This window comes from Ambystoma mexicanum, chromosome 12, assembly GCF_040938575.1.
Source record: "Ambystoma mexicanum isolate Mex_15411 chromosome 12, UKY_AmexF1_1, whole genome shotgun sequence".
NCBI classification, from domain to species: Eukaryota; Metazoa; Chordata; class Amphibia; order Caudata; family Ambystomatidae; genus Ambystoma; species Ambystoma mexicanum.
In genome coordinates this window covers 408475390-408502508 of record NC_090936.1, presented here as the reverse complement: position 1 = coordinate 408502508, position 27119 = coordinate 408475390, and the positions used below count along the sequence as shown (strand labels likewise).

The following is a 27119-nucleotide window of genomic DNA, read 5'->3' as shown; positions in this document are numbered from 1 at the left end:
CTTTGGCTTCTTCCACCCCGTGGTCGGGTTTCAAGAAGTGTTGGGTTTGCGGGTCCAAGATGTCGTTGACGGACACGCACAACGCTTGCCTCTGGTGCCTCGGGGAGGACCACGATACGGATGACTGTCGACTGCAAGTCGCTTACATCGAAGGCCTTGCGGGAGCGTAAGAAGAAGCTGTTGGTGGGTAAGGTGGCCAAGCCCAGGAAGTCGCGATCCACTGGACTTTCGACGGACGATTCGAGGGGCGACTCTCCGCATCGTCGTCGTGAGTCCGTGGGTTCTCGGTCCAGGAGTCGGTCTCGCCATTCCTCTGCCTTTTCGAGGCACTCACGGAAGCGCCGTCACAGGTCTCCTTCCCCGTCCTCATCCGTGGACTCTGCCTGTCGGCGGGTTGCTTGTCCAAACAAGCATTCCACTCCTGTGAAATGACATTCGTTCCGGCAGGAGATGATGGCGATTTTTCAATCGCAGGGCTCCGTTCCGTCCCCACCGTCGAAAGACGCCAGCCCTGAGCGTGCTAGAGATGCCTCTCGTATGCCTTCGGGCTCGAGCGGTCGTCGCAACCACTGGGCGCCTTCGAGGTACCGGTCGGACAAGGCTGGTCGCTCTAGGCATGCCCGTTCCAGGTCCCGGTCCTAGACGCCCTCAAGACCGTCGGAGCCTGTGAAGTCTTCGAGGAAGACATTGACGCCTTTGGCGTCGATGGACTCTCTCGAGGCTCTGCCTCCGAGCAAGCCGTCGACGCCATTGGCACCCAGGCTGTCGAAGGAAACACTCGGGGCTCTGCCCTCGAGGACTGTGTCGACGCTGTCGAAGTTGTCGGCACCACGCTCAACGTCGACGCCGATTCCATCAACGCCTTTCGAGGCTGCTTTGTCACGGCGGTGGAACCCCCCAGAAAGGCTCTGACCAAGGCAAAAAATGTCTTTGTCCCTTTTTCTGTGCCCTCCTTCCAACCTCTGGATTATATTTCTGAGGGGTCTGAGGAAGGTATGGTGCCTGAGGAGGTGCCTGATGAGATTCTGTCTGGTCATAGCCAGATTGAAGACCTGCGTCAGTCGCTGCACGACGCCAGTGGTCTGGACACCTCTCCGGTGGTGGAGTTCTGTAGGCCTGAGCCTGGCACCCATGCTGAGTCCTCGTACCGGAGCCTTATGTCGAGGGTCACGGAATACTTGGGGTGGTCTGCGCCTCCTGTGGATTTTCTGCAGGATGACCTGACGGACATCCTCGACCAAGGTCCTCCAACTGACCCGGTACTACCTTTCCATATGGCTTTGCAAAGAAGGATGGCGGCTGTGGCTTGGACTGCCCCGGAGAGTCTCCCGGCAGTGAGCAAATCTTTGCCGCGAAAATACCACCCAGTCAGTAGCGACCCTTGTTACTTGACCACGCACCCCACTCCGGAGAGTTTGGTGGTGCAGACGGCTGCGGCCCCAGCAAAGCAGGCGTCTTACCCTACCATCCCTCTTGATAGGGACGACAAGCGTTTTGATGGCTGGGCGAAGAAAGTGTTTTCTTCAGGGGGTATGGCTTTACAGGCAGCCAACTCTGTGTGTGTCTTGTTATGTTTCACGCACACTCTGTGGAACTCTATTTCATTGGCGGCTGAACATATTCCCGAAGGGGAGGAACGGGATGGTTTTCTTGCTATTGTACAGGATGGCAAGGATGCTGTGTGAGAGTCCGTTCAGTCGGGTCTGGACATGGCGGATTGTGTCAGCCGGTCCATGGCGGCGAGCACCGTAATACGCAGGTTTGCGTGGTTGCGGAAGTCTGGGTTTGCTGCTGATGTGCAAGCCCGGCTCCTCAACATTCCCTTTGATGGTGAACATCTTTTTGGCAGCAAAGCTGACGAGAGCCTTGAGAGGTTGCAGAACTTAAAAGATGCAGCAAAGTCATTGGGCGCTGCAGTTCGCCAACCTTTGCCTTTTCGTCCCAGGGGACAGCAATGGAGGGGAGGTTCCTTTTGATATTACTCATCCTTTAGTAAATCGAGAGGAGCTGCAAATCAAAGGGGCCACTGTAGGAGTGCCAGAGGTGGAAAACGGGGTACTCGAGGTGCCAAGGCCGCTCGGGCAGTTGCCTCTTTGCCCTCAGGCACTGCCGCAGCCACTTCAGCTCAGTCATGAGGCCATGTCCCATGGTTATCCGGTTGGGGGAAGGCTGGCGCAGCATCTTGTAGAGTGGCGTGCCATTACTTCAGATGTGTGGTTTCTGGAGATCATAGCCCACGGCTACGGTCTTTCTTTCCAGCAGAGGCCTCACAACAATCCACCAGGGAATCTCTTTGAAGTGTCCGGATCCGCTCCTTGCGCAGGAAATTCAGTCCCTGCTGGAGAAAGGCGCCATAGACTGGTGCCTGTAGAGGAGAGGAACAAGGGATGGTATTCCCCTTATTTTTTTATTTCAAAGAAAGACGGGGGATTGAGACCCATCATGGACTTGCGTGGTTTGAACAAGCTCCTCAGGAAAGACAAGTTCAAGATGGTTACTCTTCCTAAAGTCCTCCAGGCCCTTCAACTTCAGGACTGGTTGGTGTCGCTCGACCTCAAGGATGCTTACTTTCATGTGCCGATCCATCCCAAGCACAAGAAGTACCTGAGGTTCACTGTTGGAGACTCGCACTTTGTTTTGGGTCCTGCTGTTCGGATTGACCTCCGCCCCGATGGTCTTCACCAAACTCATGGTGGTGGTGGCAGCGTATCTCAGGAAAGGGGGGGGGATTCACGTCTACGAGCAAGTACTGGATCATCTGTCCGTCACCTGCCACTCCCTTCACAAGCTGGGCTTCTCCCTCAACTTAAATAAGTCCCATTTGACGCCAACCCAGTGGTTCCAGTACATCGGAGCAGTGCTCGACACATTGTTGGGGCAGTGTTTTCCTCCCCAGGTGAGGGCTCATCACATTCTGCAGATGGTGCAAAAGTTTCATCAGGCCCAGAGTCTCCCGGCATTCGAGTTCTTGAGGTTGCTCGGCCTCATGGCATCCTGCATTCTTCTGGTGCCAGAGGCCAGGTTGCGGACGATATCTCTGCAATGGGCCCTCAAGATGCAGTGGTCGCAGTCCTCCGGCAGGATGTCGGATCCTGTTCAGGTGCCGCCCTCGGTCGTCCAGGACCTTCTATGGTAGGCCGTCAAAGGCAATCTGGTGAAGGGGGCTCCATTTTGGCTACCCTGGCCGGAGGTAACAATAGTGACGGACGCATCCCTCACGGGGATGGGGAGCGCACGCCAACGAGTTGACGGTCAGCGGTCGTTGGTCTCTGTCGGTGTCCAGACTCCATATCAATCTGTTGGAGCGGAGGGCCGTCAGGCTTGTCCTGAAGGCTTTTCTGCCGACTGTGCGAGGGAAGAAGGTCCTGATTCTGACGGACAACACAGTGGCCATGCACTACCTCACCAAAAAGGGGGGGGACAAGGTTACTTCCTCTGTGCAGGGAGGCGATGCAGCTCTGGTTCTGGTCCATCCAGCAGGAAGTTTCGATCTCAGCGGTTCATCTGGCTGGAGACAAAAACAAAACGGCGGACGCTCTGAGCAGGCAGAGCGCGATCGCTCACGAGTGGGAGCTGGCTCAGGAGATTCTCCTGGAGATCTTCACCCTTGGGGGACCCCTGAAGTGGATCTCTTCGCATCCAGTGTCAACCGGAAGTGCGAGAGGTTCTGCTCACGGGAATTTCCTCCAAAAAGGAGCCTTGGGGGACGCGTTCGTGGTGGAGTGGTCCTTCCCACTGCTGTACGCGTTTCCTCCAGTTCCCGTCATCCCGCAAGTGCTGCGGAGGTTCGGTTCCCGGATGATCCTCATTTCTCCGGCTTGGGCCCGGAAGACGTGGTACCCGGACCTTCTCGACTTGTCCATCTGTCCTCCATGTCGTCTTCACTACCGAGACGATCTGCTCTCACGGGAGGGGGGTCAGGTTCTCCATCCAGAGGTAAGATGCCTTAACCTTCACGCTTGGCTTCTGAAAGGTTGAGGTATAAGGATTGGGACCTCCCTGAACATCCGGTGACGTTGGCTTGACAGAGGCCCTCGAGGACAGCGTATCTGTCATCGACACAGGACGCAGAAGCCGAACATTTTCTGAAGTAGCACAGCTGTGGTGATTACTGTCATAGATATGGAATACGTCGTCGGACCATCCCATTGAAAGAATGTTACCAGGTAAGAGAGTAACTTGTTCTTCGAAAGGATTGTGTCCTACAACACATTCCACATCTTTGACATGTAATGTCCACAGCGGTGTACTTTGGAAACATTTTTTCAGCAGAGGGCGTCTTGCGTCGATGGGTCGATCTCCTTCGAAGGCCTCCGTTGAGAGAGATGTCACCGGATGTTATAAATAGGACGCACTGCGCCCGTAGCCTCAGTTCCATTTTTTTCTGCAAATGTATTTACTTGGGAGACTTGCCGCCCCTCGTGTGTTCCTCGTGAATGTCTTCTTCTTCGACCCCTCTGACTCTGCTGTCTGGCCTCAAGACTTGCCGGGACTGCAAGTCTAAAATGTCGATTACCGACCCGTATTGCATTTGTTTGTGGTGCTTGGGTGAGTGTCACGACATCGACGACTGTTCCAAATGCCAGTCGCTGACTGCTAAGGCCTGCGGAAGCGTGAGAGGGAAACTTCAGGTAGGTAGGGGTTCTAAAACCAATAAGTCCCGTAAATCTAAGTCCAAGGGGATGTACACCGACGATTTGAGGGGCGATTCTCGGCGTCGGGAGGAGTCCCGAGGATCTCGGTCCCGGAGTGGTTCCTGCCATTCGTCCTCGTCTTGGCATTCTAGGAAGCACTGTCACAGGTCGCCTTACCTGTCCTCCTCGGAGGATGGAGCCGCGAGGAAAGTGGCTTGTCCAACAAAGTCCTAGACTCAGGAGGAATGTGCTGCCTTTAGAGAGCAGATGTTAGCGATTTTTCAATCGCAGGACAAACTTCAGTTTGCGCCTTCTGATGAAGCTGGCAAGAAACGGTCTTGTACCGTGGCTCACACTCCTTTGAGCTCAGGTCCTCTACGTCACTCATTGGGAACCTTCGTGGTCCCGTTCGGAAAAGGCTCAGGATAGTCGGAAGAGACATGCTTCCAGGTCTCGGTCCTCGCCTGCAGTGAGACCGCAGAAACCTGGTAAGGGCTCAAGGTTGGCGTCTACTCCGTCGATGCCTTGTCCGTTGGATACCGACGTCGAAGCTTTGTCTTCGTACCAGCCCTCAGCGCCATTATCGACGCCAAAGCCATCGGCGCCCTCGACCCCTTTGGGGCTTTTTGCCTGAAATTTACCGTTGGAGATCCCTGATAATGTGGATCCTCCAAGGAAGGCTACTTCGAAGTCTGAGGCCTGTGGTGGACTCCAGATCCTCTTCTGTCCCGAGGCAGGGCTTTTACCTCCCACTGGATGACCTATGAGGAGGAGGAGAGGTCAGACTTTGATATGGACCCTGTTGAGCCTGTTGGAGTTGAGGCAAACTCTTCATGATGCTAGTAGTTTGGACACTTCTTTGAAAGTGGAATTTGGCACGCCTGAGCCTGGGGCTCGTGCTGAGTCGTCCTACAGGCGGCTCCTGGCAAGGGTCACGGAGTATCTGGCCTGTTGCAGTCCTCCTGAAGCTTTTGTACAAGATGATCTAACTGACATTTTAGATCAGGGTCCGTCCTCTGACCCGGTTTTACCCTTTTCATCTGACATTACAGAAAAGGGTGGCGGAATCTCTTCCGGCTGTTAACAAATGGTTAACCAAAAAATACTGCCCTTCTGGTAGCGACCCCACCTACCTTTCATCCCACCCCACTCCCGTGAGTTTGATGGTTCAGGCGGCCACCTCGAGGCAAGCGGTGTACCCTACCATCCCTCCTGATGGGGACGACAAACGCTTCGACGGTTGGGCAAACAAGGTGTTTTCTGCGGCAGTATGGCGTTGAGGTCAGCCAACTCCACTTGTGCCTTGGAAAGATTTTCACACACACACTGGAATTGTTTCTCTAGCGGCTGAGCATATTCCCGAAGGGGAATAAAAGGATGGGTTCCTTTCTCTCGTGCAAGATGGCAAAGATGCCATGTGTTAATCCCTTCAGTCGGGTTCGGACATGGCCGACAGTGTTAGCCGGTCCATGGCTGCGAGCACCATGATACGCAGATTTACGTGGTTGCGGAAGCCGGGTTTTGCTCCGGATGTGCAAGCCTGTCTTTTGAACATGCCCTTTGATGGCGCGCATTTGTTTGGCAGCAAGGCTGACGAGAGCCTTGAAAGGTTGCAGACTTCAAAAGCTGCTGCTAAATCTTTGATCACAGCTGTGTGTCAAACTCTGCTTTTTCGTCCTAGGGGACAGTAGTGGAGGGGAGGTTATTTTCGTTACTACTCCTCCTTTGGTGGAACGGTAGAAAGAAAGGAGCCGCCAGTCAAAGGGGTCAGCGTAAAAGTACATGTGGTGGTTGGGGAAATGGAGGTGCCAAATCAGCTCAGGCAGCTGCCTCGTTGCCTTCAGGCACTGCCGCAGCCGCTCCAAAACTGTCATGAGGCCATGTCCCAGGGTTTGCTGGTTGGGGGCAGACTGTCTCACCATCTAGAAGAATGGTAAGCCATTATTTCGGATGCGTGGGTTATGGAAACAATAGCCCATGGTTGCAGCCTCATGACAATCCACCGGGGAATCTCTTTATGTAGCTTCCGGATCCGCTCCTTGTGCAGGAAATCTGGACCCTGCTGGAGAAAGGTGCTATAGAACTGGTGCCTGTAGCGGAGAGGAACAAGGGTTGGTATTCACCATATTTTTTGATTCCAAAGAAAGACAGAGGATTGAGACCCTTCTTGTATTTGCGTTGGTTGAACAAACTTCTTAGGAAGGACAAGTTGAAGATGGTAACTTTCTCAAGTCTTCCAGGCCCTTCAACTTCAGGATTGGTTGGTGTCGCTGGACCTACAGGATGCTTACTTTCATGTGCCAATTCATCCCAAACACAGAAAGTACCTGTGGTTTGCGGCTGGCGACTTGCACTTTCAGTTTCGGGTCCTGCCATTTGGATTGACCTCCGCCGAGGGTCTTCACCAAGCTAATGGTGGTGGTGGCAGCGTATCTCGGGTGAGGGAGGATTCATGTCTACCCTACCTGGACGACTGGCTGATCTGTGCGCGTTCTCCCGAGCAAGCATTGGATCACCTTGATCTCACCTGCCGCTCCCGCCACAAGCTGGGCTTCTCCCTCAATTTCAAGAAGTCGCATCTGACACCTTCCCAACAGCTCCAGTACATCGGGACTGTGTTGGACACGTCCTTGGGGAAGTGCTTGTCTCCCAAGGTAAGGGCTCATCACATTGTGCAGATGGTGAACAAGTTTCAACATGCCCAGAGTCTCCCGGCTTTTGAATTCTTAAGGTTGCTAGGCCTCATGGCATCCTGCATTTTTCTGGTGCCGGAAGCTAGGCTGAGGATGAGGTCCCTGCAATCGTTCCTACAAGATGCAGTGGTCCTAGTTCTCAGGCAAGTTGTCGGATCCCGTTCAGATTCCAATCGCTGTCTCCGAGGATCTTCTGTGGTGGGCCGGCGAGGGGAACCTGATGAAGGGGGAGCCATTTTGGCATCCATGGCCGGAGGCGACTGTAGTGACTGACCCTTCCCTCACAGGATGGGGAGCTCATGCCAAAGACTTGACCACCAGCGATCGTTCGTCTCTGTCGAAGTCCAAATTCCACATCAACCTGTTAGAGCTAAGGGCCATCAGGCTAGCCCTGAAAGCTTTTCTGTCTTCTGTGCGGGGGAAGAGAGTCCTGATCATGACGGACAATACAGTGGCCATGCATTACCTCAACAGATAAAGGGGGTTTAGGGTCACTCCCGTTGTGCAGAGAGGCAATGCAGCTCTGGTTCTGGGCAATTCAGCAGGAAACTTCGCTCTCGGCAGTTCATCTGGCCGGAGAGGACAATGCAGCGGTGGACACTCTGAGCAGGCAGAGCACGATCTCTCACGAGTGGGAGTTAGCTCAGGAAGTCTTTCTGGAGATCTTCGGCCTTTGGGGAACCCCACAAGTGGATTTCCTTGCCACCAGTGCCAACCGTAACTGTGCGAGAGATTCTGCTCAAAGGAATTTCCTCCGAGAGGAGCCTTGGGAGACGCATTCATAGTGGATTGGTCGTTTCCACTGCTGTATGAGTTTCCTCCAGTCCCAGTCATTCGTCAAGTGTTACGGAGGTTTGGATCCCACATGATCCTCATTGCTTCGGATTGGGCCAGGAGAGCGTGGTACCCAGACGATCTAGAAATGTCTGTCTGCCCTCTACGCCATCTTCCCTACCGAGAGGATCTGATCCTGCGCGCGTGTGGACGAGGGGGGGTAGTGAGGAGGTAGCGGGGGGGTCGGTTCTCCATCCAGAGGTCAGGACTCTAAACCTTCATGCTTGGTATCTGATTGTTGAGGTATAAGGATTGGGAACTCCTGGATGACGTGATGGAGGTGTTGCTTGCGGCCAGCAACAAAAACCATGTGCTGTTGAAGTAAGTTTGGTGACTGGTGCAGAGGACAAAATGTTGATCCTTTTCAGTGTTCCATTCCCATGGTTTTGTTTTTCTTGCTTTTTTTGGCCAACAGGGGCCTTTCAGTGGGTACCTGGCGGCACTGTCTATCTTCAAGCACTCATCTCAAGAATGTTCTTACTTTAGGATTCCTTTGATTTCCCAATTTCTTGAAGGGATCACTAATGTGTTCCCGCCGTCCCCTTTACAGGTGCCGGTTTGGGATCTGAATTTGGTGTTAAAATTCCTGAAGGGTGCTCCGTTGGAACCTTTGCACTCTTGTCTTTTGAGATTGTCTTTCAAGACAGGGTTCTTGGTTGTGGTTACTTCCGCTCGCAGAGAGTGAATTGCAGGCACTTTCATTTAAGCCACCCTTTACTGTGTTCCACAATGATAGGGTCGTACTGAGGGTACATCCTGCCTTTCTACCTAAGGTAATGTCTGAATTTCATTTGAGCCAGAACATGGTTCTTCCTTCTTTCTATCCTCCTCATCCTGGTAAGGAAGAGGAGCGACTCCATAGGTTGGACCCATGGAGAGTTCTGAGCTTTTATATTTCTAGGATGTCCTGGGTCCGAGTGGACGATCAACTCTTTGTGGGGTATGCTGGTCACCGATTGGCCAGGCTGTTACAAAACAGACCTTTTCCAGATGGATTATCCTCACCATTACTGAATGTTAAAGTTTGGCGGGCAAGGACCCTCCTGAAGGGCTGCAAGCCCATTCCACTAGGGTCGTGGCTACTTCCACAGCCCTGCAGCAGGGAGTTTCCATTAGGAATATTTGTGACGCAGCCACATGGGCTTTTATCCACACCTTTGTTAAACATTACTGCCTGGATACAATCCATGGTCAAGATATGGCCTTTGGTAAGGCGTTGTTTTTATTCCGCCATCTGATTGGGTACTCTAAATTCTTTTCCCTCCTCCATTGTTTCTGGGAACGCTTTGGTAGCTTGTCAAAGGTGTGGAATGCGTTGGAGGAACATCCAATCGAAAGAACGTTACCAGTTGGTAAGTAACTTGTTCATTAGGTTGTACAAGTTTGTTTTTAGTAATTCTGATGGAATTTTCAAATGGTATAATAGAATGTATGAGTAGTTTGTGAGTTGTAATTAGGATTTTATTTTGATGTGAAAAGTTATGAGCCAAACACATTAAATTTAATAAAACTTTACAAAATTAAGTCTCAGAAAGGTTGTCTCAATCTCCTGTGGGGTGCGCTGTGAGACAACTTGCTGAGCGGAGTTGCTTAGATAATGTTGGCTCCCACTGATGTATTCATGGGTGCCAAATAAGGGTCTAGGGTGCTCACCTATTGGATCTGATGACCGGGCTTTGGTCACTGATGGAAGCACGGGAGCACATCAATTTGTGGGAGGTGCAGGCCATCAAGCTGATCCCGGTGATAGTCCTCCCTCGGTGTGATCCCAACGGAAAACACTGTGGCCATGCACTACCTCAAAAAACTGGATGGCATGCCATCATCGCCTTTGTGTAGAGAAGCAAGGAGACTGTGATTATGGGCTCTAGAGAACGTCTTTTGCAGTTACATTCTTGCTGACACACAGAACTTTGTAGCGGATGCTCTGAGTAGATAAATGTTTGTCCCCCATGAAGGGGGACCTTTACTGCAAAGTTCTGGATGTTCTGGAGGAGATCTTCACCATTCAGGTGGACTTCTTTGACACCACTGTGGACAGGAAGCGCGTTCTGCTCCAAGGAGCTTTTAAGGATTAATTTGTTGTCAAATGCAACTTTGATCTCCTCTGTGCGTTCTCGGCAGTCCCAATCATTTTCCTGATTCTCAAACTGCAACTGTTCGGGCCCAGGTTGATAACAATTGCTTGGGACTGCGACCAGAGGACTCAAAGCTTCTGGTCATGTGAATCTACCCTCTCAGATGCCTTCCAGTGAGAGTGTACCTGCTTGCTTCCTTGGAAAGCGGGGTGGTGGTAGAGGGTATAGGTCAGGACCGCCAACCAAGCCTTGGCACCCTAAACCTTCATGCCTGGATGTATAGGGGAATAGCTATATATGCTCTTAATGATCAGCAAGAACACTTCTTTCATCCTGTCTTTTCCACAGTTGCACATTTTCCAGAAGGTTCAATTATAATATTGGGAGACTGGAATCTTGTAGCTAAATTAATAAGTTGACATCTTTTAACCACAAAGCACTAGAAGTACTACATAAAGTTAAGTCTGTTCCAAAGCTACTACATAAAGTTAAGTCTATTCATCCAGTTAAGCATGATTATTCTTTCTTTTCCCATGTTTGCAAGGTCTATTCAAGATTAGACTTTCTAATATCCACGACTTGTGCCTCCTGGTTACATTAAACTTTTATTTGGGTTCCCTCGTCTCCATTGATGGTCGCAGTGTTAGTGTTTTAGGAAGTAAAGTGTTGCAATAGTGCAACCATGGACATTTGCAAATATCCCATGTACTAATATATTTTGGCACAAAATACTGTATGTAAAAATTGGACTAGAGTAATCTGCTTTTGTCAAACAGATTTCAAAACTGAATAGCAGTATGGTCACACTGTGAATTTGAATGACAACTTGTTGTTGGCAGACCAATACATTTAAGTGTTTTTCATGTACCTGAACTGAAGGAAATACAGTGGATAGTTACACCCATGTCTTCCTTTTTTTTTACTCTTCTTTTTTTCTCTGTACCTTATGTTTGTTACATATAATACTGAAGAGAGGCAATACACCAGGAAATGTAATACTACATCCTGGAGTTTCCAACTTGTAGTTTTTTGTAATGCTGCGCATTGATTTTGTAGGGAGTCATTTATTTCTTGTAGGTGAGACCTCTGTATAGTAAATGTAATACACATTTTAAAATGTAACATTACTCTAGGCAAGTCATTGCTTGCCCTCTTTACAATGCATGTATATATGCATTTTAAAATATATTTAACTAGATTCCTAATTACTCAATGATTGCTTTTAACACCTCTTCAAACATTTACTAGCCGTTCAAAACTCTAACTTCTGTTCTGTGCCACGTCCAAGTGTTAGCGTGGTGAGAACTTGGAGAAATCCGCAGGTTTTTAATTTTTATTTTTAGAAAGTTTTATTTGTGTAGAAACGTTGGATTAGTTTTTGAAAAAAGCGGGTCACATATGTCTGAATAGTAGCTTTGTCCTTTCGCAGACATGTGATTCTTTACCAAGTGACCACCAGCAGCTCACCTCACAAACTCCCTCAAGCTCTTCAATGTCTTCTTCATCATCTGAAGGTCATGTGTTGCAGTCTCCTCCAGCAAGTAACTCTGTGAACATAAGTGCAGCTCCATTTCAAGCTATGCAGACCGTAAGTTCACACTGTGCCGTAATTAATTGTAAATGCCCTGTTAAAGGATTGCATGCTGTAACCCGTTGAATTAGTTGCCTACTTTAAAACCTGCAGATCCAAACTTAAGAAATGGATTGTAGACTAGTCTATATTGTATAAAGTGTGCTGTAAAATGTTCCCCAACATATAGATCATCCGCCACTCCCCATAATCACATCATAGTTTTTTTCTGGTCTTTACCGGACTAGATGTGCCATACTGTTCCTAGTAGAAGACAAGTTGCCATCAACCCTACTACTACAGAAAATGCTCACTTCATTTCTTTTGGAGCTTGGTCCTATATACATTGAAATTAGCACATTTAGTGTTATTTGCTATGTTTTCAATCAAAGGATGGTAATTGACTTGTTTCAAAGTTACTGGCCGAAACCAAATCTGGTCTGACAACTGAGTTTCATTTACAAGCACTTACCGAGTGCAAATGCAGTCAGCCATGTCATTGCAACATTGTGAATTGTTTTAAATAAATTGATTTCATTATCGGAATATATTAACGCCGCCTTCTCGAAAGGAACCCCCTAAACCGGCTCTGCATTTCCTTGGCCAAAAGTCAAAATATTCAGCTGTTTTACAGTCCGTATAGCAAATTACCAAATGGACCATAAACAAGTGAATTGCCCTAGTAAGCCACAATATTATTCTTCATACATTAAATGTCTCTCCTACCCAATATTAATCTGCAGTACCACCTTTTGGAATGTTTCCAGTATATATTGTAGCTCTCTACTGCACTTGCATCATTCAACCTCAACAGACTTAAGTTCAGTATTCTTGGGTTCAGTTAGGAAATGAACATATTTATTTTATGTGCACATGGTTTAAATATAAACTTTACACATTGTATTTCATGTAATCCATACCAATTCCAGATTTACAATTACAAGTAAATTGTAATCCATCATAAAAACCATGGATATTCAGTCATAAAATGTCAAGTCTTTAAGAGAATTATCTTAAGTAACATTCCTAAATATCAGAATTGTAAAACATCAAAACCATGCAGATAGTCATCAAATCAAGACAAATATCTTGTCTATACACTTTAAAAATGCTACTGACAGTGAGACTTCTAAACCATTTGAAATCTTATTCTGAAAACGCTTAAGCCTATAGGTTTTGTTCAAAAAGAAATTTGCTCAAATACTTGCATCCTCGCACAACCTACATAATCTTTATTACCAACCCACTTCAAGCTCCCTCAACCTCCATGGTTTTCAAGAGTCTGAAATAGTTATCCACCGGTAAAGAGTTTCTGCGTACTGAGCGCAGCAAGTAGATCACTTTCTTGTTTTAGGGAGTCTCATAATCTCTGGCCCCACAAAACGTAAAGGGGGGTGTTCAGGATTTTCCCCATTTGAACAGTCCCTTTTAAATGCAGTCATCAACAAATTGAGAACCCTTGAAGTGCTCATTGGGAGTCCATCCAACTCCGCCCATTTGATACCCATTAATAATGGCTGGATCAAGTTATAGGGAAAAACAAATTGTTGCTCGTCCTGGCCGCCTCCTCTACTTGTTAGTACAGCATGCCTCGGTAGGTTGAGAGAGGCTGAATTCCAAGAGATAGCTGTCCCTTTGTGTGGCCATCTATTTACATTTCATCACCAGTAACTTCACACACTTGTCAGCATAGATTGCATTGATTCAGGAACATGTGCAGCTTAGTCTCGACCAAGTAAAAATTAAAAAGTACCTTGTCCAAAATTGCCCTGATCTTCATGGATGTTCTTTGTTCTGAATATAATTCCACTGCTTTTGCCATTTTCTCCAAATATGAATCCATGAAGTTATGGTAAGCTATGCAACCATAACTCCCACTTCCACCATGCACTGCTCAGACTAACACCCCAGACATCAAAGATGACATTGCAAATGGCATTGATGACATTACTTATGGCATCACATTTACTGGAAAGTTCTTGTAAAGTGACAGTAATCAGTTTCACTACTACCTGGAGGTACTGCATTGAAAACATGGCTATCCTACTTTGAAGGTCTTTGCTTATCCACCCACATGTCAAGTAATGATTGTATACTTGGCCATTGTCACTAGGTTTAACATTACTCTAAGTCCTGATGGGTTTGGACTCTAGGTTTAACTGACCCAATCTACCGGATCAATAATACTCTAATTCAGGGGGCGCTGTTGAGCCACGGACAGATGAGGATTTGAGCACTGGGACCTCTGTCCGGGCTGCCGATATCCTGTGATATACATCCTGGTTCCTGGTACAGGAGGAGACATTCCTCCGAAGCATGCGATTACTGGGGACATCCGCTTTCAGCCGCAGTATTCATGGTCAAAATCGGACCACTGGGACTATTCTGTGCCGCCCCTACGACTGGACTCTCTGCCTGCTGGGTGCCGCCATCTTCGACCTGCGGTGTATCGCTGTGCAGACAACGGGAGCAACAGGGGGCCCTCCCCAGCGGCCATCGAGCTGTGATACATTGCGAACAGCCGGACCGTTTCCCCAGAGTCCAGATCACCAGGCACAGCCACTCCAACCCCGCGGGCACCAGCGGCGAGGCAGAGAACCGTCAGAGGGTGGGCACCCATTGTGAGGCATCAGAGCTGGGATACGCACACCAATTATTACACGTGAGCACAGCGGTCCCATCGTGGAGGCCATCGGAAAGGAGCACAGCATGAGTGGCGGGGTTGACCTGAGCAACGGGCCGCTTCCTTTGCATCGGAGGACAGCAGGGCAGCCGGAGCTGCACACAGGGGGCCAATGCTAAACAAAGACAAGGTAAACCACCCAAGTGGGAAGTCGGCGTGAAGATGCCAGCAGTGTGCACACGCAGACCTATGGGCTGGAGAAATTCAGTACTTATGCGCCAAATCTGGGATTGCCTTGTTGGACACTGAACCAAGGTGCTGCAGCGACACCCACCCAGCCAGGAAAACCTCCTACGCAGACATAAGGCAGGTGAGTATGGCGCAGCTAAATGCACTGGGAGTTGTGCCGGGGAGCATAGGCTGGAGGCATGGCAACATAATAGGGTTTACAAGGTGCAGGAGGGATGCCCCTACGAGCACAGGAGCAGTAAACTCCCCCGGGAAAGACGGACACTGAACAGGCCCTGGCTGTGCTAGGTAGGGGGCATCGACTCAGTTTGCGCTGATCTGAAGGCAAGGCAACTGGCACATGGGGAGTGGGGGGGTAGTCTGTCCAGACAAGTGGACTTACCCTGAGAAAGGAACATAGAGGCCCACCACTTTTGCTGAGCAACTCAACCTCACACTGCTGGCGATAGCCACCCTGGTTGAAACACACACAAGGGAAGGCCTGGTCAATGATGAGAGCAAGAAATCTGGGTAGCAGGGCAAGATCGACGATCCAATCGCCCACAGTTCTAACACAAGCAGTGAGTGTGGAGGAGGAAATGGGGGACCCCTCAGCTTTCCTTCCATGATGTCATGAATGCCATAACAGACTCCACCGCTTCAATTGAAATTAAAGTGGACGGCCTTGCAGCAGAGGTGTCCTCCTTGCGTCAGGACCTACCGACCCTTGCAACAAGGGTAGAAGCCGAACATTGTGTGTCTCATGCCGAAGATGCAATTAAGTGGCTAGAGAAGCAGCTAACGCCAGTCACCAAAAGTTTACGCCAAAGAAACGTTCTAAATTCCTCTCCGTAGATCGGACACACAGAATCCCAACAGGCCGGCCCACCCTTGGTGGCACCCCCGCATGATAATAGCAAGGCTATTGAACTATCGAGACAGGGGTGCCTTATTGCAAATGGCGAGGACCAAGAGTCCCATCACTTACAATGGCCATCGGATGGGTTTTTCCCCGGACTACATCAGGGATGTTCAGAAGGCATGTCAATCATATGACTCGATCAAGAGAAAGCTACATTTTGGTGGGCATTAAATATGCCCTCTTATTTCCTGCACAACTCGAGGTGCAGCATGCAGGGTCCATTCATCTTTAATACCCCAAAGGAAGCATGGGCTTGGCTAGAGTGACTGGTTTTATCGGGACCAGGAACTCAACTGACAAATGTGATGCCGTGAGGTGAACTAGCCCAAGATACCTCACTGAGCACAGTCGCCAATCAGACTCTGGAGCAGCCGGCATAGACCCAGGCTCGGTCCGAAAAAGGGGGCAAAGTCTGAGTTTGCAGCCACGAGAGAATTGGCTGAGGACTGAATGACAATGCCATAAGGTACCAGGTAAAAGCGGCCACGGAACTGGAGAGTGTGCCATGGTGATTGTTTAAGCTGTCTCCCCCGTAGATGTTTGACTGTTTTTAGTACGCTTTGGTGTGATTTTGTGTGACAGGTGCTTCAAGTTGGGGGTGGAAGTACGGAGGGATCTCTCGATGTGAGTCAGCAGGTTATCGTTCTGTTGTTGGCAGAAGACCTCTGATCTGGTATGCCTCACAGGTTTTCTGGCAGGCTGTTGACGTGGAGCATTAATGGGCTGGGTTCCACCATCAAACGACACTACACACACCCAGACATGGTGCACCTGACTGAGACACACCTGGTGGGGAACGAGTGCAAAATGTTTGAAGACAAACTGTACCAAGGCATATCATGCAGGCTTCTCAAGGGGAGCGAGAGGGGCGCTGATATGGATTCACAAGACGATTCTTTCACCTTACAGAAGTCAGATCGGTTCACTGGGGTGGATACCTATTAAAGTGGAGCATGGGGGGTGGTGGCTGTCTATGCCCCGCCGCCACTTTCGCTTGACTTGTTGAACGACCACCAAGCCCTACTACTCCTAGACACAGCAAGTACATACGTAGGTAGGTGATCAAGGGGGGGGGGGGATTTTAATGAAGTTATGGACTTGAGGGCAGACCGCGCACATCTGGGAAGTAGGAACCTAACCCTCACCACTAAGCTACAATTATTTACCACAGAACTGGGCCTGGTGGATGCGTGGCGCTTGTTACACAAGTCAGAGGCGTGGTATTCCTTCTCGAATGCGCATGGTTCCATGTCGCGTATTGATTACTTCTTTCTCCCCCACAGGGTCACACATGGGCTCATCTCGGCTAAATATCTGGGCAGAGGGATCTCAGACCATTCACCACTCCTCATAGAACTGAAGAGTGGCCGGACCAGACCAGCAGCAATGTGGGGGCTGAACACATACTACTAGGGGTTCCTGAAGTGATGGAGTGGTTCTCCCGGAAAAACCACAGAATACTTAACTGAGAATGAGGAGTCTGTACATGGCCCAGTCATACTTTGGGAAGGTTTCAAGGCAGTGCTTCGGGAGAGGCGATATCGTTAATAGCAGCCACTCGAAAGAAGCACACTCGGAAAGTAGATGAGGCAAAAAAGGGGCACTCGGGGGAGATGAGGGGTTCCTTGCCTCCACCACTCTGGCTTCAAGGGAGGCCTTGGTCATGGCACAGGAGGCTCTAAAGAATGTGGCTCTTGACAATGTGAGGCAGGCACACTGGGCACTACCGATCCAAGCCCACAAGTCTGGGGACAAGGCCGGGAAGATGCTGGTGTGGCTGGAGGAGAGGGGGCGAAAAGACAGGTACTGGTTGTACAGGACTCTAATGGTGCACCACTGAAGGAAGACGGGGAGATTGCAGCCGCATTTGAATCCTTCTAGGAGGAGCTTTACAGCACGCAGAGGGACCAAACTGGGCCAACGGGCCGAGATTTCATCAGCCCCGCAGAACTTCCTTGTCTAACAGCGCTACAGCGCTACAGAGAGTGGGGTTAGATGCGGATACAATGGTGGAGGAGGTAGCAGCAGCACTCATACAACTACAATCAGGTAAGGCGCTGGGATCTAACTGCTTCCCAGCCGAGTCACAGGAGCTATACACTGTCTTTTTCAGCAGTGTAGTCTCGATGGGATCCCCCCACTGCCCTCCTGATCTGAGGAAGACTTGCATGGTGGTCCTGCGAAACCCGGGAAACCCCCCAAGCAATGTAACTCACATAGGCCCATTTTGCTGATAAACGGGGAGGGCAAAGTGTTGGTGTTGGTGTGGGTGCTGGCCAATTGCCTCTTGGGAGTCATAGACCACTGTGGGTTTATGCCCACTAAATCCACGCAAAAAAGGGGTTCCTGGGAGTCCCTCTGCCGGACATTAGTCCCGGTTAAGAGAGCTTTACCCAGATTCTTTAGCTCACTATATTTCACAGAGGAGAAATATCCAAAACATATCAGTATTTCTTCTGCTCTGGGGCAGTCCAGCACCGAAATGCTAGGCAATTCTCTGAACAAGATTACCAACAGCAACCCCAGACATGTGTTTCGGTCTGGTTGGACCTCATCAGTAGGGTGGAGCCGTGCCTCTCTAAAAATAGTGAGCAAGGGGTCCATGTCTGCATTCCCCTAATAACTTAGACATTTATGTAACCTTGGGTATCACCCTATAGTAACCGGGACTGATGTCCAGCAGAGGGACTCGGAGGGCCCCCCACTACCCCCTCTTGTTTTTTGCACAAGTTAGTAACTTTGGGTCTCCAGACGTGGATCCCTTGCAAGATGGAAGGCCCTCTGGGAAGTTATGGGCCACATGGGGTTCAGGGAGGATTTCCTCGGGTGGGTACGCCTGTTATACGTATCCCCTGAAGCTTTGGTCAAGGTCAACGGGATACTGTTGGAGGGGTTCACCCTTGAGCAATGAACAAGGCAGAGGGGCCCCCGATCCCCCCCTGCTGTTCATTGAGCCACTGGCGTTTAAACTCTGCAAAGACCCAGCCTAGGTGGGCTTCCGCTGGCCCTGGGGAGGGGAGGACCGGATTTCATTATATGTTGATGAACTTCTGGTATACATCGGTGAACCTGCAACCTCCTGTCAAGCGGTGATCAAGACACTGGGAGTTTTAGGCTTACTGCGGGCTCAGGGTGAACCAGCAGAAGTCAGTATTTTTCCCGCTTAGGTGGGGGGGCAGGGGCTATCCCCCTGGGCTGAACTTTCCCAGTCTTGGCCTTAGGTTTCAGGTACTTGGGCATACATCTGCATCCCAGTCCGGAGGGGAATCTCTGGCTCAGTCTCACCTTGCTAATGGACTGGTTCTGGTGAGATGTGGTGCACTGGCAGGCACTCCTGTTGTCGCTGCTGGGTAAACCTGTGCTTTTCAAAATGTGAGCTCTCCTCAGATTCCTATATGTGATACAGAAAGCCACTAGGGCGTTTCCTAGATCTACCTTCCCCATGATTGAGAACTCCTTAAGGGGGCTGCTGTGGGGAGCGAAGCAACCATGTATCGCTCTTAGGACACTCCAGCTCTCAGTGTGGGAGGGAGGTCTGGGGATTCCATGCCTTTGGAATTACTGGGTGGCGCAAATTGGCATGGTGAATGACTGGCTGCATTGGGACCCAGGGCTTCCACACGTGGGAACGGAGAGGGGATTGATGGATGGAAGGATGGAGGTGCGGGGGGGGATTTCCTAAGAAGATATTGTATGGTGATGAGACTACAGACACAACCCTTCCTAGGTTGTTAAAGCATACCAGGCAAACATGGAGCAAAGCACATCATGACATGGGGTGGGGGAAGACCCCCACGTTGGAACAGCGTTTGTGGAATAACCGGCTTCTCCCGGAGCTCAGAAAAATGGGACACTTCAAACAGTGGGAATAACTTTGGGTAAGAAACCTTGATGATGTGGTACTGGACAGGGCGCTGATCGTATTCACAAAACTGCGAGACACATTTGTAGTGCTGGGGAGGGAGTACTATAGATATATGCAGTTAACCCATGCAATGAGGTCCCAGTTCCCTGCTCTTGGTGAGATACCCACATGTTCAGCCATAGAGGCAAATGGCTTCCCCGAGTGCATGACAACAAAGGTCACATCAACCCTATAACAGGTACTAACGGTCTTTGAATCTCCGGAATTGTCCAGGCTCACAGGCAAGTGAGAAGGGGATGTGAGGGATGCTATATCCGGGAGAGTGGGTCGAAGCACTTATATTCCCGAGAGAAATTGGGATGGATGCAAGGTTACGCCTGATTAAATACAAAATATTCCATAGGGTATATCACTCACAAACATCACTGGTGCGATGGGGTGTGAAGGACCAAGATAGAAGTGGGGGTAATTTTTTTTCACAACCTGTGGGAATATGCACAAATACAAGTGTTTTGTTGGAAATGTTTTGAGATTGTCGGCAACAATTGGGGTGGTCCCCTATGTTCCTAAATTGGCTATACTTGGAATCTGGGGGGAAGCTGGGTTCAGGAGACATGAAAAGGTGTTTCTGTCAATTGCACTAGGACTGGCACAAATCATTGCAACAATGTGGGCATCTGTGGATCGTCCACGATTCAACCAATGGACTGCTGAAATGGATAGATGCATGTCTCTCGAACGGTGTACCTATAAAGCCAGTGGCTGCCCATGGAAATTTCAAAAGGTGTGGGGCGGATGGTTTGGGGAGGTTGATTGACAAGTGAGAGATGCGCGACTACCCCTCGGTTGACCGCCGCCAGAGACGTCATTTAACCAAAATGTCAGGGGTAGCGGAAGTGATATCACATGATCCTTGACCTGACATCACATGAAGTCGTTATTTGACTCCACCCCGAAGTTGCATCATGGGAAAGGATGAAACATGACTTTTCACCCCTTGACAAAATAAAAAATGGCATCACATAGCATTGTTCCCAAGTACAGTACGGAAAATATGGTTACAATATCACTGTGACATACATTTCATACAAGAATGGATCACCAGATGTATTTGTAATATCAGTGCGTATAGGCCCATATTACCAAATTACTGTGAATGCAAGCAGACGTCCAATGCCAATTGATGATTGTTTTATTATATAGCACTTACGCTCAGTGCTTTAAGTGGGCCGGGCCCCAGCTGTCTCCAGAAAGTGGGGCTGAGCCGAGGCCCTACCGGGGCCCCCTGTCGCACACAACATTGCTGGGACGCATTATCCGACCGCAGCCGCGACGTGAGATGCGCCCGTCATGGTCGGGCAAGCTGACAGAATTGCCAGCCAGCCAGAGACGCTGAGACTGGCGGCACTTCTGTCAGTGTAACTTCCTCTAATGACCCCTCATCAGGGTCATCAGAGGAAGTTCCTGTCCCTTTGTTTGCCCTCCCCAGGTCAATGACCCTCGCGAACCCGCGTGCACCGAGCCTGCGGGTTCATAGAAGGTGAAAGACGCCTGGGGCTCAGTGATCTCTGCTAAGAGCAGAGATCACTGAGGCTGAGGCGTCTTTCTCGGTCGACAACGCTTTATAAAAGATTCCTTGAATTGTGTACATTTCAAGCCATCTTTTATAACTGTAGAAATATTTCTATGTTTCTAAAAGACAGCTTGAAACGTACATAATTCAAGGCATCTTTTATAAAGCTTTGTCGACAAACAAAGCCACCTTGGCTTTTGTCCGTCATCAACGCTTTATAAAAGATGCCTTGAATTGTTTACGTGTTAAGCCATCTTTTAGAAACATAGAAACATGTTACAAATGTCTGTTTATAAAAGGTGGCTTGAAAAGTACCCAAACCATAGTAAGGTAAGCACACAAGTGTGCGTAACTTACTATGGTTTGTGCACTTTTCAAGCCACCTTTTATAAACATAGAAATATGTAACATTGCTACGTTTATAAAAGATGGCTTGAAAAGTACACAAACCATAGTAGTACGCATACAAACATATAAATGCTCACATACATTTATATATTTGTTTGCGCACCTTACTATGATTTGTGCACTTTTAGGCCACGCCCACAATGAAAGCCACGTCCCCAAACAAGGGCCCCCCTCAATTTCTTACCCCACTTAAAGCACTGCTTAAGCGCTTCATCTAGAACAAATATACATGCAATATCACCCAACCTGTGTTGGTACTCATTTATCAGCCTAAGAAGGATTAAAGGCTGAGGTGATGTATTTAAGAGACTAAATCAGTGCCTCAACCCCTGAAGTGTGCCTGAAATAAACCTTTAATGAGTTTACCAATTATCGTATAGAATTCCAGAAAGATACATTTGTTATTCCTATTCTGTCTTATGTTACACTTGTGACACACCCTCTTTTAAAAAAAAAAAATGTTTGAGGCCTGAACAAGAAAGCCAGCCACTCAAGATACAAATGGCCACATGGCACTGGCCACAGCCCTGGAGCTTACACCTAAAAAAAGAAAAGCAAACCAAAAAAAAAATTTTTTTTACGGTCTAGCAAGGGAGACCTCGGAGGATGGGGAGGGCTGGCGTGTCAGTTGCGACCCCCCCAATGACGTCCCTGACCACCGCAGAACATGCTTGCAATGGTTACTTTTACAATGTTGCGTACAATTCCTGTGTATACGAGATTGATGAACCAATGCCAACACAGGCAAGTGTTTTGCTTGTTGTAATGTTACCTAAAAGTAAGTTATTTAAAAAAATTACAAAAAAGAATCATCTAATTCTATGGTCCATGCTGCAGCCATTGCCTATATTACTGTATTTTTAGATTGCTATATTAACAGAACTTCAGCAGACTGTTTCTGTTAGAATAAGTGAATTGTGTGATACATTGGCTAGTTCACGAGGCCTACCCATCACCCTTCATATGTTGGTAGCAAGACCTTTAACTCAACCCTTTGTAAGGACTTTGTCAGGATTGTTACAAATAAGTGCGGTCATACGTGATATCGATGATGCCATTTGTGATGTCATATTTGTCCTAGGTGTTAGTCTGAGCAGTGCATGGCAGGGGGAGCGAGTTATGTTTGCAAAGCTTGCAATAACTGGTGAATTTCTTTGGGGTTTTTTCGATTTCGTGCTGCAAACATAACGTCCCTTTAACAAAGTTGGTTTTCTCTAAATTTCAAGGATTTGTATTGGAGCAACTTGACCATAAAGTCCCTTTTAACAAACTTTTAACTTTCAACCGTTTTTATAACTAAAATTCCTTTATGTTCAATCACTGTATGTTATTGATAATTCAACTTTTAACATATATATGTCAGGTTCTACCTTACTGTGCTGTGAAAACACATAGCTGGGAACATGAGGGAGGGTGTGTGCTATGAATATAGAGCCTGTGTTTTAGAGATACCTTTGGAAACCTTTTCCTTAATGGCAAATATAGGAACAGGAACTCGGCCCAATTCAAGATGGAGACACTACACTGAATTCCAGAAGCACCGGAGAGTGGGCCAGGAAGGAATGTTGAATCAATTCTCCAGCATTGGATCTTTCATGGATTCACATACTTAGAATATTCCCCGTCGTCAGACTGGGACCCCTCGGTACACATATGTAGCCTTTTCCTATAGGAAAACTTTCGACACTTTTGTGTCCTATCTATGTCCTTTTAGGACCCGCCTACGCATGCTCCGTAGGCCGTCCAGTATAAGAGGCCCGCCCCGCGGTTCCCCTTCAGATTTCAACCGTCTCCAAAGTAGTGGGATCTCCTCGCGCTGTCTTACTATTTTGTACAAGGTTGCGTTACTGGAATTTGAGTACAGAAAATGTCCTCCGTGTGAGGAAAAGCGCTGTTCCGCCCATGCGCGACGTGCGGCTTGAAAAAAGTTTACGAGGGGGACGGACATATGGATTGTATATATTGCCTCCACCCTCATCATTCGGCGGATAACTGCGACATATGCAAAGGGTTTTCTCAAAAAACCCTCAAAGACCGCAGTCGACGACTGGTGGCATGGCTGAATGAAGGAGCGGGGGCATACCCCCCTTCGGAGGTAGGCTCCACACAATCGGCGAAAACATCACGCCGCGCTACCTCATCGGAACCACCGGCGAAGAAATCTCGACCGACGGAAAAAGAGTCGTCTGGAAGTCACTCAACTAGAGACTCCTCGTCAAAGAAATCGTCTTCATCAAAGGAAATCCTCCTCGGGCGATCATCATAGACCGACCACGAGTCGAGAGTCGAGTAAAAGCAAGCCAAGTGTGGAAAAGGCGGGACCGCCAAAACTACCTGCTAAGTCACCGTCGTCGACGGCGGCCCAGTCATCGGCCTCCACCCTGCCACTTACGCAGGTGGCATCCACCGTCCCACCGTCGACGATGGCCTCGTCGACGGGGGTTCTACAGGAGGCCTGAAGTTTTTGATCTGACCCCCCCGATACTTTACTACAAGAACAGGCTGTGTTGCTGTCCACGGAGGACGAGAATGAGAGAATAGCTGGCCCAGCAGACCTAGGGCTACGAGTGGCTGACAAGTCGTCGACGAGGGGATCCGTTATACCGGTATCTGCCCCTCTTCTCAATCCTCAATCTGTTTTGTCGTTGGAAATTCTGTCCACGCTTCAATCGTTGTTAGTCGTTGGACCAGAGACTACCTCAGGCAAAACTGCCACAGTCACCCGTCGACGAGCCGGGCCCGTCCTGTCAACCGACGCACCTATGCACGCCAATCTCAGCACTGGCACAAGAGGAAGGTGAGCTGCAAGATTCGGAGTCTGACAGGGGAGCCATGTCGGATATCTCATCATCCCCCCTCCAGGGATCCAACCTGGGAGTCAGAGGTGGAGTTGGAAACCCCTAGAAGCCCAGCTCACCCGTCCCCTCCGGACGACATTGCGTCATTCCATTCTATGATGGAGAAGGCATGCAAGGAACTTGGTTTGTCCCAGGAAGAACAGAAAAAGGACTGTTTTTTGTTCGACCATATGGGTAAGAGAAGGAGGTCGGTGTTCTCGATACCAATACTAGACCATGTATGGAAGGAGGGGTTGCAGACGATGCGTCACCCGTTTTCAGAGCCGGCAGTGAAAGGACGCCTGGAAAAAAAGTTTAAGACTCCAGAGTCTACCCCCAAGTGTTTATCCTCCCAACCAACGCCAGACTCGGTGGTGTCGGCGGCAGCGGCGAGGAAGGCGAAGGCCCAGCACAAGTGCACGACGACTCCAGAGAACGAAGCGAGACGCCAAGATGCCTTTGGCAAAAAAGTGCTATCCGTGGGAGCGACCACAGTAAAGGCCGCAAACTCTCTGGCAATTGTTGCCAGATACGATAGGGAGATGTGGCACAGGCTAGCTCCGTTGCTTGATCATCTTCCGGAAGAGCATAGGAAGGCAGCGATGTTACTCGTCCGAGAAGGTGAGGAAGCCTCAAATCACGCAATAAACATCGCGGTGGACCTCGCTGAGTCAGGCTTCAAGCAAGTCAATAATGGGGTCGTATTACGTCGACAGTCATGGCTTAAGTGTACCTACTTCAGGCCAGAAGTACAATACAAAGTTTTAGATATGCCCTATGAGGGAGACCTTCTTTTCGGTGAGAAGGTGGACGAAGCCCTAAAGGGAATGAAAGAGGACTCGGACACGGCGCGTTCATTGGGTGCCCTCCATAGTGGCAGAAACTACAAGTCTTTTCGTCCCTTTAGAGGGGCTTCAGGTAATTCAAGATTCTCTGCATCTGGAGACAGATCCTTTGGCAGATCAGCTTACCCCTCCCAGGGATACAGACGTGCCTCCCAAACGGCAAACCGTCGTCGGAACTTCCAGACTTCCAGAAAAAGACCATCATATCCGTCATCGAGACAAGCAAAATAAAGATCAGCAGTGACATACAACACACCGTTCAGGGGGGAAGAGTTTCAGCATATGTCGACGAATGGGAACGAATAACGACGGATCAATGGGTGCTGGATACTATAAGAAACGGACACTCTCTACAATTCAAACACAGCCCTCCGCAAATTCCTCCTGCGTTCACCGCTCATTCCCATCTGAAGATACTGCAACAAGAGGTAACACTCATGTTAGCAAAGGGCGTGATAGAATTAGTTCCAACATCACAGAGGGGTCAAGGAGTCTGCTCAAGATATTTCGTCGTAAAAAAGCCGAACGGCAAATGGCGTCCCATTTTAGACTTACGCGATCTCAACAAATCTTTGAAGAGCCTAAAATTCAAGATGCTCACTTTGCAGGAAGTGATCCGCGCCATTCAAGAGGGGGATTTTCTAGCGTCCCTGGATTTACAGGACGCGTATTTCCATATTCCAATGTGTCGGAAACACAGGAAATTCCTAAGATTTGTAATAGGGCGGACTCGCTACCAATTCACGGTTCTTCCTTTTGGGCTCAAGACCTCCCCCAGAACGTTCACAAAATGCCTGGCTCCAGTAGCGGCCTGGCTAAGGAAGCAAGGCCACCACGTATACCCATACCTCGACGACTGGCTGGTAAGGGGATCCTCCTCAGTGTCGACCAACACAAGTTTACAAGCCACCATGCAGCTTCTACAACAGCTGGGATTCGCCATAAACTTCGAAAAATCCTCTCTGCAGCCATCGAGATCGCTAGTATTCCTCGGGGCACAGTTCGAGACCCAGGTAGGGCTAGTGAAACCTTCTCTCGACAGAACCTCAAGACTCAATCAACAAGCACGCCGACTGCGGCGAAACACCAAGATCTCAGTGAGAAAATAAGTTTCGGTCCTAGGGGCCATGGCATCCTGCATCCATCTGGTGAAAAACTGTCGCCTATTCATGAGGCCAGTCCAGGAATTCCTCGCGGACCGATGGACACAGGCTCAAGGATCGTGGTCAGACAAGATAACCATCGACGACGACAAGCTGCTTCGGGCCCTTCAGTGGTGGCAGAGTTTCCGCAATCTGAACAACGGCGTACCCCTACAGGAGTCGGAGTTTCAGCGAACCATAGTCACGGATGCGTCCCTAACTGGATGGGGAGCTCACATGGGTGCTCTCCAAACGCAGGGTCGCTGGTCTCCAACGGAGTCACTTCTACACATAAACGTGTTAGAACTCAGAGCAGTACGATGGGCCTTGAAGGCATTCCTACCACACATCAAGGGCTCGCGAGTACGAATACTGACCGACAATACAACGGGCATGTTTTATCTGAGGAAACAAGGAGGGACGCGATCAAGAACTCTTTCCATAGAAGCCCAGAAAACATGGCATTGGGCATTAAAGCACGAAATTTCCATCGTGGTTTATCCCCTTCCAGGAGTGAGGAACTCCCAAGCAGACTCCCTCAGCAGAAGCATGGCCCAAATACACGAGTTGGAAATGGATACAGTTCACCTGATGAAAGTGTTCCAGAAATGGGGTCACCCCCCTCTGGACGCCTTCGCGACCAAAGATAACAAGAAATGCGAGCAATTCGCAAGCAGATGGCCTCAAGAGGGTTCCATGGGGGAGGCATTCTCCTTCCCATGAACGGACATGTTCCTTTATGCTTTTCCCCCGTTCCCCCTCATACGGAGGACAATTCAGTGGATACGCAGATACAATTGCTGGGTAATTCTAGTGGCACCATACTGGCCGAGGCAACCGTGGTTCTCCGACCTGCTTCACCTGTCG

General features: G+C 49.2%; 1 protein-coding gene across 13 annotated transcripts in view; it reads left to right on the top strand.

The window, feature by feature from the left end:
• Positions 1 to 27119, top strand: part of CAPRIN2 (caprin family member 2) — a 2777496-nt gene that overhangs the window by 1697656 nt on the left and 1052721 nt on the right. For 9 of the 13 annotated variants that reach the window (XM_069628538.1, XM_069628546.1, XM_069628537.1 and 6 more), the window contains one exon: positions 11669 to 11827. The exons of the other annotated variants lie outside the window; for them this stretch is intronic. In XM_069628538.1, coding sequence (XP_069484639.1) covers positions 11669 to 11827 — 159 coding nt within the window. The remainder of the gene's footprint in view (positions 1 to 11668; positions 11828 to 27119) is intronic. 13 annotated transcript variants of the gene reach the window in all.